Source organism: Hippichthys cyanospilos, chromosome 6 (assembly GCF_059441005.1).
Source record: "Hippichthys cyanospilos isolate Australia breed blue-spotted pipefish chromosome 6, RoL_Hcya_1.0, whole genome shotgun sequence".
Taxonomy (NCBI): Eukaryota; Metazoa; Chordata; class Actinopteri; order Syngnathiformes; family Syngnathidae; genus Hippichthys; species Hippichthys cyanospilos.
In genome coordinates, this window is record NC_142374.1 from 10,170,883 (window position 1) to 10,187,091 (window position 16,209).

Consider the following 16,209-nt stretch of genomic DNA (forward strand, 5'->3'; position numbering starts at 1 on the left):
TCATAATTAAAATAACAAACTGTCTTTGCCTAAGTAGAGCGAAAGTTGAATGAATGCATGCGTCACATTAAAGCTAAAGGACAGCTTGTAAAATATATATCCCATCCCCCAAATACAGTCACATGAAATGTTTTCTTATAGCACGCTCTCTGTCCATCCATCTATCGATAGGTCGCCGACACATCATTCAGAGCAAAGCAATTTTCTTTCTGACTGCGACCATCATTGAGTAGACGTGCGCTACACGCACACACATTATTATCAGTAATTGTCAACTTAGACTTTTATGGTATTTTGCGGACTTACCAGTTGATCTAAAACCACCATACTGGCAAAACGTCACTCTGTGTGGAGAATTTGACCCATCTGATTTTTTGGCAAAGTATGTCTTGCTAATTATCTTCTACTGACAACATGCACTGTGACACACCAGCGCATGAAAGAAGGGCTTTATTCCATCCCATTTCAGCAGCAAAAAAATTACCGTTATTTGCTTATATGAAATAGCAGCAATCTTAGCTAACGTCGGAGTTGTCCGCCAGTGCTCATGATTCGAAAACATAAACATCTTGCAGCTTAGCATTATTTAATTCCACTGGCACAGTACACAGTTACATATCCTCTGTACCTGAAATAAGCATCTTTCATCTTTATGTTTTTTCCCAAGAAGCAGAGCGCCCGTTTTCAAAATTGCAGTGAAATGCCGTTCAATGTAATCAATTGAACAGAACCCCTTCAAAATGGTGAATGAAGTGGAATTGATAACACGCTCAAGCAACCTATACTACTTGTTCTCATTAGGACGAGGCTATCGTCGCTGGCCCAAGAGACAGGTACGGAACTTGCGCCTATCACGGGGCCCAGACCAACAAATATTTTTGCTCAAATTCTTAACTTAGACATTTCTGTAATTTTAGCCAATCTGAATACCCAAACCTCACAATTCTGAGACAGAGGTGCCAACAGTTGACCACATACTGTACTTGCCTAATTATTTCTTGTTTGGTATTCCCCTGACTCTTCCTGAATACCTGCATGTAGACAAAGCTTCTTGGTTTTCTGCAAAGCCAAAGTCAGCTTTAAGCACCACTTTTCTGTTTTACCACTTTCACGTTTAGTCTTCATCTTTTCCACAAGGATGTGATTTTCCTTCTCAGACGTTATTCCAAACCAACAATTATCTTTCTGCCAATGCAGTGTCCCTATAATTCCTTGAAACCATCCACGGTGCTAGGACATTCAGGGAGGTCTTCCTCTTGCATGCAAACTCCTGTGAATGCATGTGCCCTTTTTTTCTCTCTCATTTGCCAACTCATGTATCTTTTTACACACTGGTGGATTTTTCCCTTGTGTGGCACGAAGACATCCTTGTACAATTTGGTTACCATTGTTTCTTCAATACAAACACTTGTTTATATGAAATTTTATTTTATTTCATACACACACACGCACTCACGCACACACATATACGTATATATATATATATATATATATATATATATATATATATATATATATATATATATATATATATATATATATATATATATATATATATATATATATATATATATATATATAATTTTATTATTATTATTATTATTATTATTATTATTATTATTATTATTATCTATCCTTCCATTTTCTAGAGCCTCCAACCCTTGTAAGTATAGGATAAGTGGCTCAAAATGGATGGCTGGATACAACTCAGTTTGGCAAAACGTTACATTAAGTTTGTCCCAATAAACGCTTAAGGCGCGTTAAATCCACACAATAATGAGGCCCACATAAGAAAAAAAAAAAAAAAAAAACTCTTGATTTGAGTTTGCATAATTATTGCAGCAGATAATTAAGAACAACTACAGTAATTGATAGGAACTGTGAGCACCGATCACAAATGGAGACCAGAGCAAATGGCTGTGGGACCCTTTTTTGTTTCGTTAAAAGATTAGCTGTAGCTAACGTCTTTGATGAATATTGTACCTTTGATTTTAAAAGAAATATTTTCGATTATTTTCCTTTACTACCCCCGCTCAAACCGGAAATGTCGATCTCCTTGGCAATACAACGGAATGTTGAAAAATCATTTGGGAGGGGGGCCATGAGAAATACACACATTGTTTCAACAGCTCATTTTCTTTCTTTGTTTTATGCCTGCTCTTGGATGGCGGTTGTAATAACGTTAATGAAGACAAGGTTACAAATGTACTTTTATTTTGAAAGTGCAAGCAGAAGTTGCTTTTGCCACAAGCGCTAACTTAGTTGTGGTTAGCGGCTCCTCAACCGCGGTCGCGCAGCATCGGGGTGCTGATCCTCGAGTGGAAGGGAAGGCGTGTGAATCAGTTGCGTCGTCGCCCATTCACTAAACGTTGCTCGTGTATGATTTTTTTTTTCCTTCTCCTTGGCCAAGTTCCAGCAGGATAAAGAGCGCTCCCCTGAGCCAGCATGGGTTAGACACGCCGCGACCCGCGGAGTGTCCACTTAGTGCACTTGAAGGAAGGATGGGGGGAACCGGACTTGTTTTCGCACTGACATCCTGACAAAGAAGGCGACTGCGAGGGAACACGCGATTGAGATTTGCAGTCCTTTATTCTTCTTTAAAGTTGTATTGTCGGACTCACGTCACGCAGAAGACGAGCAATGTTTGCAGAATTGCTGTGCAGCGCCGTGGCTCTGGTCCTGTATGTCAACACTCTGGGAGCAGATTTCTGCTACGATGACAGGTACTTGCGATGGCACATGACAGTCACGCCAAACACAATGCATTTTCGCTACGAGGAGATTCTTTCAAGACTAAACACACTGACTGAGCACAACAACGGAACATTTATCCATTCCAAGTTATATTGTGCTCTGTATTTCACAATGATTTGAGCGTGGATTTCCAACAGTGAAATGGAGTTGAGATAAGTTTAAATAAAATAAGAGGATCATAACGTGCACAATCCTCAAGTATTTTTGAATTGACTTTCTCCAGTGAGTAGAGTTGCTCCACGATTTCTTCCGCGTGGAAATAATTGATCTCTGGAGAAGAAATCATTTCACAGAACAAGACCCATTCTGTCAAAATGTGCACCCTTCTCGAACCCCTAAGTATTATGATTTTTTCCTCCATCAATTTAAAATAGACTCGCTTGCCACTCTTCACTGGAAACGATCATTTTTTGGGGGGAAAGAGGACCATTTGATAGTTGATGGCTGAGTGGATGTCACTGCCTCAGGCTCATTTATTCCTCATGCATATTACAATATAGGTCAGTGCCTTCTCCACTTGTTTCACTTTGCTTTGCAATCCAGGGTTTTTAATAGTTCACGCAATGTGATTATTTATATAATGGCACCAGATTAGTTTTATCAAACATGAGCTTGAAATAAACAACATATCCTGTAAAAAAAAAAAAACATTTTTTCTTTTGCAGACAAATGAAACGAGGCTAATCAATTGGGAAATTTTTGAAAACATATGGGACACAACATAGGTGATAAAGTCACATGCATGGATCTGTTGAGACGTCCTGAATTTGAATCATTACTCGAACGTTGCCATGCGACATTTGCATGAGTTTCCAGTGCGTGTGTGGGTTGTCTTCAAGTCACATAACAAAAACCTGCTGCAAATTAGGTTTCTACAGGATCTAACTTACATGCATGTGCCAATGTGTGTGTCAGGGTGTGTGTGTATATATATATATATATATATATATATATATATATATATATATATATATATATATATATATATATATATATATATATATATATATATATATATATATATATATATATATATATATATTTTTTTTTTTTTTTTTTTTTTTTGTCTTATGTGTCCTGTAAGTAACTGGCAGCCAGTCCAGGCTGTGTGCCATCAGTTGCCCATAAGTCCACTGGTAAAGACTCACAGCTCACCTGCTACAGTATATGGAGCTGTTGGAAAATAACTGGATGAGTAGATTTTAATTCTATTACCAAGCCGATAAACTGAAATCTAAAAAGCTCAAACTGGAAGAAAAAAAAAGTTTAAGAGAAAGAAAGAAAGAAAGAAAGAAAGAAAGAAAGAAAGAAAGAAAGAAAGAAAGAAAGAAAGAAAGAAAGAAAAAAAGAAAGAATGGATACAATATTAGCAAATGTATTTTTAGTTTTGGCCCAGCTACACCGAGACATAAATCCAGCTGCAAATCTTTTGGGATACTGTACTTGACAAAGCAATGCACTTGCTGTCTGACAGATTTAGAGCACTTTTGCAACCGTGTCATGCTGATAGAGTCCTATCCAAAAAGAAAAAAAAAATGCTGTCATGAATTTGAAAGGTTCTTAAAGTATTATTTTTAGAATGTAGGGTCTTTTGCATTCAGCTTCCTGTTTCAGTTCACACCACATTTTAAGAACTCTTTTTCGGTATTTACTATAGCTCCAAAAAAAATAAGCAGAAACAACGCTGTGTGTATTTTTGGCATGTTCTATGACTATTCTAAACAGCCAGAGGATATCAATCAGTGAAACAAACATGACATGAACACCCTCTATATCGACGACTGTTGTGTTGTCTTCACAACTGTGCTAACTGATCTCTATATAGAACACTTCCTGCAACAAGAGAAAAATCCTAAGGCATATTATTCTGCTTGTGTAGTTTTTCTTTCCCCGTAGTGCATTTGCTGTATTTGCATTCTGGGCTTCATGGTTGTGGCTCTCCTATTCAAGAAAGATGTTAAAATATCCATAAAGCCATCAAAGAGTCATAGCCGAGAGTGGAAAGGTGACTACTGGAGAGATCCAACTGCCTTCCAAGTTTTAGTGTAAGAAAGCATGCCAAGAAGTGATTTGTCTGCGAAGAGATGTTATTCATTGCCACCTGAGCTGCAGTCCAACCTCGTACAGGCTTCTGACACAAACACTGCAATTCCAGCCAAGAACTTTTCAATATTGTTTTTTTGATTTGTTCTTAGTTTGGCGGATCTTTCTTAGCAGGCTATCTGTCATATAACACTATCTTTTTGGCGCAGCGCATGTTGCTCTCAAGCTCGTAATTAGCAGCAGTCTCATGTCCCCTCAGGCTTTGCTGGTGGTGAGAGAGTAGCACGGAGAGGCGGCTGAGCCAATGATGTCTAATTTGTCAGAGTGAAAACTAACCCAGACCCACAGGGTGATATACAGTAACTTGCTAATGGTGTGTGCGAGGAGAAGCCTGATACGATTTTGTGATGCAAAGCGAGCTGTCGACATGCTGGAATGACAAGATAAAATTGTACCGCGTGAGGCACAAATTTGCTCAGAATTCAGATATCACTCGTGGGGACGAATCAAATATGGATACTTTGAGGCAGTTCTCTTGCCTCTGGCTAGGAAGTCAGTGCACCTGCTTAACTCTCTCAGTTTGATCAAGATTAAAGAACTACTGTGTGTCTCACTATATTTACAGCAAATGACTCGATACCTGAGCATCAGTTCACTGGATTTCAGTATTGCACTAGAATGCAAATAAGCTTTCGGCATCCTTATTTGACATTTGCTCAATAACGTCGTTGTTTAGACTAAAAATTTGGACCAGTCAAACAGCCGTTATCAATATTGTAGTTGGGTCGAATTTTTACACTTCTGATCTGATCTTATGCATTCCCAAAGACAATCCCACTTGCCAAAATTGTCACGGGGGAGTACGGCGGTTGAGGAGGCCGGCATGGTTGCAGAGGAGGAGGACCCAAAAGCAGGGGAGCGTCGGGACAGGGGGTTGATTAAATCCATTTATTTATAAACGAACGGGAACAAAAGCGAGAAAAACAGGACGGCAAAAAACTCGAACTAAGGGCGCAGGCAGGCTGGCAAAACAGAAAGCAAAACACTATGGACAGGCTGGCAGGAAAACACGGAGCTGAGGGACTCGGGGCAAGACGGGACTACGAGACAACAATACGATAGAGACAATATGACATGACGTGACAGAGACAATGATCCGACACGGGCTGTAACAGACACTAGGCTTAAATACATTCACAAACTAATCAAACTAACACATGGCAGCTGGGCAGGGACAACAGGCAAAGGGAGCAGATTGGAGGACACGAGGCGCAGGTAACAGACAGGTGGACTAAATCAAAACTAACGCAGGCAGACGCGACAGGGGCAGAAACCGGAACTATAAACGTAAACAGAAACAGAACCCCTCAAAATAAACCCACAACCCAACAAACCATGACAGAACCCCCCTCTCAAGGGACGGATCCCAGACGTCCCAAAACAAACCGACAAGCAAACAAAACCGAGGCAGGGTGGGCGGAAGGGGGACCGGAGGAGGGCACAGGAGAAAAACAAAAACAGTCCAAAGGCACCCCTGGTGCCAAACGGGATGCACCCGAGGGGGAAAGTCCAGAGGACGACCCGGTCGCCAGAGCGAGTCAGGCGGGCGACCCGGTCGCCAGACGAAAGGTGCCCTGCGGGGCGAGTCAGGTGGGCGGCCCGGACGCCAGACAAGAGGCGCCCGGCGAGGCGAATCAGGCGGGCGGCCAGGACGCCAGAGCAGATGTGCCCGGCGGGCCGAGTCAGGTGGGCGGCCCGGACGCCAGACAAGAGGCGCCCGGCGAGGCGAATCAGGCGGGCGGCCAGGACGCCAGAGCAGATGTGCCCGGCGGGCCGAGTCAGGCGGGCGACCTGGGCGCCCGATGGCGAACAGCAAGCCACCCCAGGTAGGCTTGTATCCCGGTTGCCCCTGAAGATCGGCAGGCGGGGCGTCAGGCGAGAGCGGAGACGTCGGCTGGACGCCGTCAGGCGAGAGCGGAGGCGTCGGCTGGACGCAGTCAGGCCGGAGCGGAGGCGTCGGCTGGACGCAGTCAGGCCGGTGCGGAGGCGTCGGCTGGACGCCGTCAGGCCGGTGCGGAGGCGTCGGCTGGACGCCGTCAGGCCGGTGCGGAGGCGTCGGCTGGACGCCGTCAGGCCGGTGCGGAGGCGTCGGCTGGACGCCGTCAGGCAGGTGCGGAGGCGTCGGCTGGACGCCGTCAGGCAGGTGCGGAGGCGTCGGCTGGACGCCGTCAGGCAGGTGCGGAGGCGTCGTCGGGACGCCGTCAGGGAACAGCCACTGGGTGCAGACCACAGACACGAGTGAGAGCACAAGACTGACCTGGGACAGGGGCGACCACAGGGAACCGTCTGGCATCTCTGTCGTCTGCGGCAATGGTGGCATGGCTGACAGCTCAGGCGACTGCGGCTGCCGCGCCGAGGCTGGCGGCTCAGGAGGCTGTGGCAGCGGCGCAGAGGCTGGCGGCTCAGGAGGCTGAGGCGCCGTGGCTGGTGGCTCAACAGGCTGAGGCTGCGGCGCCGTGGCTGGTGGCTCAGGAGGCTGAGGCAGCGGCGCAGAGGCTGGCGGCTCAGGAGGCTGAGGCGCCGTGGCTGGTGGCTCAACAGGCTGAGGCTGCGGCACCGTGGCTGGCAGCACTGGGAACGGCAGGCTGGACAGAGACAGCCACTGGGGGCCAATCAGAAACGGCGGGGATGCCAGGAGACTGACTTGGGATGACTGAGGCAGACGGGCGACTGGCTTTGGAGTCAGACGGGCGACTGGCTTGGGAGGCAGACGGGCGACTGGCTTGGGAGGCAGACGGGCGACTGGCTTGGGAGGCAGACGGGCGACTGGCTTGGGAGGCAGACGGGCGACTGGCTTGGGAGGCAGACGGGCGACTGGCTTGGGAGGCAGACGGGCGACTGGCTTGGGAGGCAGACGGGCAGGGTTCACAGAGCCTGGGGTCCGGCTCGCAGGGTGCACTGAGGCCGGGGTCCGGCTCGCAGGGTGCACAGAGGCCGGGGACCGGCTCGCAGGGTTCACAGAGGCCGGGGACCGGCTCGCAGGGTTCGCAGAGGCCGGGGACCGGCTCGCAGGGTTCGCAGAGACCGGGGACCGGCTCGCAGGGTTCGCAGAGACCGGGGTCCGGCTCGCAGGGGTCGCAGAGGCCGGGGACCGGCTCGCAGGGGTCACAGAGGCCGGGGACCGGCTCGCAGGGTGCACAGAGGCCGGGGTCCGGCTCGCAGGGTGCACAGAGGCCGGGGTCCGGCTCGCAGGGTGCACAGAGGCCGGGGTCCGGCTCGCAGGGTGCACAGAGGCCGGGGTCCGGCTCGCAGGGTGCACAGAGGCCGGGGTCCGGCTCGCAGGGGTCACAGAGGCCGGGGTCCGGCTCGCAGGGGTCACAGAGGCCGGGGTCCGGCTCGCAGGGGTCACAGAGGCCGGGGTCCGGCTCGCAGGGGTCACAGAGGCCGGGGTCCGGCTCGCAGGGGTCACAGAGGCCGGGGTCCGGCTCGCAGGGGTCACAGAGGCCGGGGTCCGGCTCGCAGGGGTCACAGAGGCCGGGGTCCGGCTCGCAGGGGTCACAGAGGCCGGGGTCCGGCTCGCAGGGGTCACAGAGGCCGGGGTCCGGCTCGCAGGGGTCACAGAGGCCGGGGTCCGGCTCGCAGGGGTCACAGAGGCCGGGGACCGGCTCGCAGGGGTCACAGAGGCCGGGGACCGGCTCGCAGGGTTCACAGAGGCCGGGGACCGGCTCGCAGGGTTCGCAGAGGCCGGGGACCGGCTCGCAGGGTTCGCAGAGACCGGGGACCGGCTCGCAGGGTTCGCAGAGGCCGGGCGCCGGCTCGCTGGGACAGGGGCGGTCTGCCGCCTTGGCGCTGGGACAGGGGCGGTCTGCCGCCTTGGCGCAAGGACAGGGGCGGGTAGCCGCCTTGGCGCAGGGACAGGTAGCCGCCTTGGCGCAGGGACAGGTAGCCGCCTTGGCGCAGGGACAGGTACGGGTAGCCGCCTTGGCGCTGGGACAGGTACGGGTAGCCGCCTTGGCGCTGGGACAGGTACGGGTAGCCGCCTTGGCGCTGGGACAGGTACGGGTAGCCGCCTTGGCGCTGGGACAGGGGCGGGTGCCGCTTCAGCCCGCCGGCAGGAAGTTTGGGGAACAGAGACCGGTGGTACAGACGCGACAGGAGCTTGGGACAGGGTGCAAGAAGAGGGTGGTACAGGACAGGAGGAAGTAGGCAGGGCGCGGCAAGAGGGGGACACAGAGACAGGAGGGAACGGATCGGAAGGCTGAACAGATGGGTTCTGGTGGTCACTGGGGCGGTGGCCTTTTCGCGGGCCCCTCCACCGGCGGCCACGAAATGCCAACCGGGAGCCCACGAAAAGGTCACGGTCAAATAGGGGCTCTGAATCGGAGTCTTCGGACGAACTGTAAAAGGACTGGCCAGACTGATAGTCAAAATCTGAATCAAAATCATAATCAGAGGTGCACGGGCTCGAATACGGAATATGATAAAAAGTGTTGACGGAAGAGGGACGCGGGTAAACAAAATCAGGACCGGTACTGGAACGAAACGTGACGAAGGGAGGGCAATCCTCGATGTCGGAAAAATTAGACTCTAACGTGTAGTGAGGAGCGCGAGCAGGAGAGGAAGAGTGATCAGGAGGACGGACGGAAGGTGAACTACGCAAATCAGCGAAATCGGAACTACAAAAAACGTGCGGGGACAGAATCGTGTCGTAAGGGAGGTCGGAGGAACACGAGGGAAACGCGGAAGTGACGGACGCGGGGGACAGATCAGAAGCGGGGACAGGCGCGGACTCCGAGGGGAAAAACACGGAAGAAAAAACAAGAGGTCTTACACTGGGGGAACGGGGCTGGCCGGCGGGCTGAGAGCGGATGCGGACGGGGCGGCGGCGTCGTGTCCGCCGCCGCGGGCTTCCCGCTGGGTCCTGCGTTGGTCGGATCATTCTGTCACGGGGGAGTACGGCGGTTGAGGAGGCCGGCATGGTTGCAGAGGAGGAGGACCCAAAAGCAGGGGAGCGTCGGGACAGGGGGTTGATTAAATCCATTTATTTATAAACGAACGGGAACAAAAGCGAGAAAAACAGGACGGCAAAAAACTCGAACTAAGGGCGCAGGCAGGCTGGCAAAACAGAAAGCAAAACACTATGGACAGGCTGGCAGGAAAACACGGAGCTGAGGGACTCGGGGCAAGACGGGACTACGAGACAACAATACGATAGAGACAATATGACATGACGTGACAGAGACAATGATCCGACACGGGCTGTAACAGACACTAGGCTTAAATACATTCACAAACTAATCAAACTAACACATGGCAGCTGGGCAGGGACAACAGGCAAAGGGAGCAGATTGGAGGACACGAGGCGCAGGTAACAGACAGGTGGACTAAATCAAAACTAACGCAGGCAGACGCGACAGGGGCAGAAACCGGAACTATAAACGTAAACAGAAACAGAACCCCTCAAAATAAACCCACAACCCAACAAACCATGACAAAAATAAGTACATCTGTGCACTTTAAAACAGATGTTCCCAACATAGCTCACCAGGTAGCCCTTGAAGATTACAGTAGTAGCTATAGGCCAGTTTGAAAAATAGCTCACTTTATGTTCCCGGACTGGCTGACTTAACCCTCAAGTGGTGCTTATTGAATATTCGCACCAATAAAATACATTTTGCATGTTCTGGTTAATTAACGTTTTATACAAGATCCCAAGGAATTGGGGTTTATCAAATGTGTTTTGTAACTGAATAAAGAAAAGATACATAATGACTGACATTGATTTCATGTAATTTTGAAGTACAAAGCTGCCAGGATGTGTATCACTACTGGAAAGTAAATTTCCGTCCTTATCCGCAAGTAATATGTGATGTAACCGGCTTCCGTGTAAGACATTAGGTCCTGTGCAGTCTGTTTCTTCTGTTTTTCATGAAGATAGTTTGCAAAACACTAAACTATTGAAGTATTTTCTCAGCATTAGCAAGAGTACAATTGTAAGTTGCTCCGCAATTTCACTGAAGCGATGTGTAAAAATGTGTAAATGTGATGTGTAAATCACATTTGTGCAGTTGGATATACTTTTAGACCCAGAGCCTCAAGCCACATCATCTCATTTTCTTGTAGCCCCATGTCAAGCACTGATGATAGATGTGATGAACTGCACCCTTCACGTTTTTTATGTGATGTGGTGAGGTTTAGCAGTAGGAGGATGTTGTGAAGGTTGCAGGCTTGACAGGAGTGGCCATGTATCCGTGGTACGACAGTTGTAAGGCAATGTAGTGGTTTTATTAGCGAAGTTGGGATGAACCAGAACTATCACTTATTTCACCCGGCGGTGGCAAATAACACGGACAATGTTTTGGACCATCAACTCTCCACAAGTTGTTCATTAGTGCAGGTAGTCATTGATTTACAAAGATGTCCCTTTTTCGCAAAGTCTGAGTTACCTACCAGGGTCCATTTGAGGTATCAATATTTTTCTTTGTGTATTTAGTGTTCTTCCGCTCCAAAGTGCATCTGAGAATAGACAAATCCCTGAAATGCTTGTCTGCACCCGTTGCTGCCCCTTCTTTGGCCCCTCGTTTCATGGCAGTGGTCTGTAACTCAATATTGAAGGATGGGCTGGTTAGGGCTGTGGTTCTGTTGAGGGCCCAAGGGCGGCAACCCAGAAGTCTGAGCATCTCCTCATTTTTCCCGGTCTGGATTTCTCTTTTCCTCCCTATAATTACAGTCTTGCTTGCATCTGTCTCTCTTACTCGCTCTCGATGGCTGTCTCTCTTTCGCTATCTTCTTCCCTCATGCTTTTGTCTTCCTCGCACTTCCGTGTCTGCCATGCATCTATCTCAATACCCCCCTAAGTCTTCAGGCTTCCAGCCTCAACATCCATCGTGTGTCTACAGATGGTCCTGTCTGATTCTTTTCCCTGCTGAAGATTAAAAGGGAAGAGATTGATGCGCATGAAGAGGCGGGAAAAAGATCCATGGTAGTTTTCATTATTTTTTTGCCAGGCTGGAGACATCAGAAGCCTCTGATGTCATAAGCTTCATGCAGATCTCATGCAATTGGTACTTGGATTGCATATTCAATTAAATGTGGACATTTACCAGCTCCTCTAAATAAAAGCAAAGGATACACAAATTAGGTGGATATTTTCCTCAGCTACTGTACATGCTGATGTTGAATGCTAAGCTTTGTCCAGTGTGCACTAGGTTAGTGTTAGCTAGTTTTGAATCCTGAAGACACTTATTAGTCTTTTCAGATTCTAGACATTCATTCCCAAATACTTATCTGTAATTGTTTCAAAAATTATCAAGCATATCGGTAAAGTAGGGTCGGAAAATTATTTGTAATGAACATATTAAATGAGGTGGATCATAGTGAAACTTGAATGGACTTTGGACTTTCACTTATATAGCGCTTTTCTACCTTAGGTACTCAAAGCGCTTTACACTAACTAGTCATTTACCTACTGATGACGCAGCATCAGGAGCAACTGGGGGTTCAGTATCTTGCTCAAGGACACTTAGATATGGTCTTGATGGTCGGGGGATCGAACCCACGGCCTTTCGGCTGGGAGACGACCACTCTACCACTAAGCCATGCCGCCCCAAACTTCTATCTTTGGTCTTAGATGAGGATACTAGGCCTTCCTGATTATGCACAAGTATCAAACGGCATCTCAGTCAAGTCCTCCGTTACATTTTTCACTCTAATTGACCTAGCAAATTTGCTTTCAAATTGCCTCGTAATTACAAAAACGTAAGCAATCTCTTGCGGTCTAATCATTTCACAGAAAAAAGATGACTCTACGACATGTTGATACTGCTGGTGTGATCATCTTTCCTTACATCAGCCTGGAAAGATTCACTCAGACTGTGACCGCAAATAGATTGGAGCTCCACTTTCCTCAGCTCCATTTTCCAACAAATTTGTTACAAGGGTGAAAAAAAAAGGTCACTTTCATCCTCTTTGCAAATTTAACGTAAGCCCATTTGTCATCCCCCGAAAGTACTCATATGAACAGTTGTTTCATACAGTTCGGGGTTGTTTACCATGACCTATGGCATTTCACAAATTTGGGATTTCACAATAAGGGAGTTCATAGGTAGGTCAAAAGAAAAGACAAGATACAGTACTATTAACCCATTTTTTTTTCTCTCCCACGCTCTCATCGAGCACTCATCTATAAGTTATGACCTGTACTATCATAAAATCTTTGAGCGTTTGTGTTTCCTTTTGGTGATGAGATACTGAAAAAAAACAAAACATTTGTCATACATTTGTAACAGGAGGTGCTATTTCATTGCACTAAATAATAGTCATGCAAAAGCAAACTGGTATTGTTAACACAAAAATGTCACAAAAAACTAAAACTTTCCAAAAAAAACCAAAAAACACTCTCATGAGGTGGTTTTTGAGAGGTGTCGAAATATTTCACAAATGTGTGATGGAAACATTCCCCCTCATTTTCACTAGTCATGTGACCAAGCCGTGTGACGTCACATGACTAGTATGCTTCTAAACTTTAAATCAATTGGTTAAACAAACCTTTTGTGAGACCTTTGTATTTTAGTCTGTGTGTGTGCAACTGCACAGACAACCTTTTTCGCTTCCCATTTGTCTGGTCATCCAGAGCACGGATTTTGATGCTTAGGTGTGAAGCTAAATGAGATGAAGGCAAAAGTTTTTATTCATCTTCCCCTTTGGCGCCTGCTCGTCGTGTTCAATTTGACAGTTGAACACACTCACCGGCCAACTTGTTCAGGCCTTTTCTGCGAGGAGGCATGTAGCACGGACAAACGTGTGTGTGTGTGTGTGTGTGTGTGTGTGTGTGTGAGTGTGTGTGTGTGTGTGTTGGAACACATTTTGAAACACTTCAAGGGAAACATCAACATTTTTACCCAAATAGTGAATTGTGTTTTCATCAGAAATTAGTCAGAAATCATTAAAAAAAAAAAACATAGTTTTGCATAAAATGGACAGCTCTGAACAGCTCTGAATAAGGTTAAAGAGTGTATGATTGTGTGCCAATCGTACTCCTACCGCAAATCACAAAACATGGAAGATGTGCCAAGTAATACTGTGGACATGCTGCATAATATTTTCCCTTAAAACCGCTCTACTTTGCAATAGCTTTTGTAGTGGTGATATGGTTGGGGCTTGTTTTCAAAAAAATTATTTTATAGATAAACATTTTTTTCCAGTAACCCCAAATTGGTCTGATTTGCCAGAAAATTGGGAGGAGACAGCTTGATTCCAGACAATGTCAATTAAGGGTTGCCTTAAGGCAAGCATTGTAATGTTTCCTGGCTTGACTTATCATGTTTAGTTGTCATCTATAATGGTGAGTAATCACCACCACATTGCTACTCGTGTCCGCTTAAACCTGTAACAAATATAAACATGATCTGCATAATGTCCAGAATTTTATTGACAGCAAATTAGAGGTCTGATGAGGGACAAAGATCATTTTTTTAAGCATGTTGCTGACTAGTTAGCACGTCTGCCTCGCAGTTAGCACTAGATAGCACAGATAACTAGCTAACCAGCCATGTTCAAAAGCTGATACAACCAAGGTTAGCTGGATTCAATTTTCCTCTCAGTCATTTAGACATGTCAAGGAAGCTGAAAATATTCTTATAATGTGACACTGACTGTGAATGCTCATTTCAAAATAAAGCTTACCATGTACAGTAATACATTGACACCATTGCCATAGCCTTTAGTCTTTTATTTTGAAACCTGTGGTGTCGTGACGGTTAGTGTCGATCGGAAATGCCTTCTTGTCTTTAATCTTAGCCCAGCAAGCGACATTGGAGCTTTCTATCGAAGTAGTCTCTTTCTTTTTCTTTTGCATTTTCAGACGAAACTTACAATTGAATCTGTTTTCTTTCAACCTTCTGCCAAATTGATTCCTGTCTGTATAACAAATGACAAAAGGGGGAAATCAGCCATGCTATAGAGCAGGGATGCGCAATGTGTCACCCATGGTCTACTGGTGAACCACCTAAAAAAAGAAAGACATTTGTCGTTTGATTATTTGTTTTTTTTTGTTTGTTTTTTTTAGTACTTTGAATTGACAGGTTGAACTTCAATTCCAAACAATACTCTGTGAACGTGACTGATTTAGGAACAACACCGTGTTGCTCACATCTAACGTTGGCTGATTGTAAAAAGTTCTGATGTACTTCAACTGATTTTTTCGTGCTTTGCAAAATTGGCGGCCCATGACCTCCTGTGTGGCTGAGAGTTGCTCATGGGCAGCCACCGAGCCTGCTTTGCCGTCCAATCCCTCACTGCGCTTTAGCCAAGCCAGAACAAGCCGCATAAATCAAATGCTTTGTAATCACTTGACTGGTTTGCAGTGGAAAGAGAAACAGGCCTTATGTAGCACGAGGTTGATTTTGCCGGTTGGTGGCTTGAAGTATAAAAGTTCAAGACAGTGCAACATGTCATCCTTAGTGTTCTTTTGACAATACTTGAATCTCTTTGCCATGTGTTTTGATTAAAAGCTAAGAGATGATCTCTTCTAAGACATCATGTAGTTGTAGTAACACGCAGGTAGAGTTTTGCACGCTGACAGACTTCCACACCGTGGTAGTAATCGCCTTAAATGGCAATAAAATGCAATGCTGGACTAGATCATCCAACAAGTAAATCCTTCACATGGTCAGTATAGCTGAGTGAACATGCAAGGCGGATACTCAATAATGTGAGAAAAGCTTTCACACTGCCAAGGAATACAGTGTGTGAAAATGAGTGCTCTAATATGCCCTTTGACCACCAAAATGAGATTAGTGGGATTTATATCCAATAATGTGGTACATCTGTTGCACTGGCACTGTGCATTCCCTTTGGGAGATTGTTTGGTAAATACTGGCTATAGGTTATTCTGCCATCATAAGACCTCCAATGATTTGACTTCTGGGTCTAAGTACTTAGTGGGTCTAGACGTGGGTTTGTGTTTCAAACGCTAATGCTGGCTGATGGGTCTTAAGTTGTGGCCACTCTCAGGCTCTTGGCCCTCTTCATATTAATAGGATTAGCAAGACTGTTGATGGGTACGGCCCATGGTGTAAGCAGAGATCCCTGAGCTGTCAAAAACCCAAACTTCCTTGCTACCCCCCCCAATTCTAAATAAGATGCTACAGACTGCTCTTTTTCATTAAGGAAGCAAGGAGGCTACTAAGCCTCAATGATTGTCTCCTTCTTGGTGGCCTAGTACTCAAACAAAAAGCAATGGCTTGTTTCATTAGGGTTATGACACGAGTCGGCCGGTTCAGTTGCGGTGCCTTTGTCCATTGTAAGAGGAAAGGGTTGTGTGGTCCTGCTGTTCCCTCTGGATGCAAATAGTGAGCAAGTCAAACTGTGGAGAGAAGCAAGACCTCAATGCTCTAAGTTTGAACAGAATAG

General features: G+C 46.7%; 1 protein-coding gene across 1 annotated transcript in view; it reads left to right on the plus strand.

Moving 5' to 3' along the window:
- The first annotated feature begins 2,241 nt into the window (after positions 1-2,241).
- tmtc2b (transmembrane O-mannosyltransferase targeting cadherins 2b) overlaps positions 2,242-16,209 on the plus strand; it is an 86,338-nt gene continuing 72,370 nt past the window's right edge. The window contains exon 1 of the mRNA XM_088417739.1: positions 2,242-2,723. Within this exon, the coding sequence (XP_088273865.1) occupies positions 2,641-2,723 (83 nt within the window). The 5' untranslated portion in view covers positions 2,242-2,640. The remainder of the gene's footprint in view (positions 2,724-16,209) is intronic.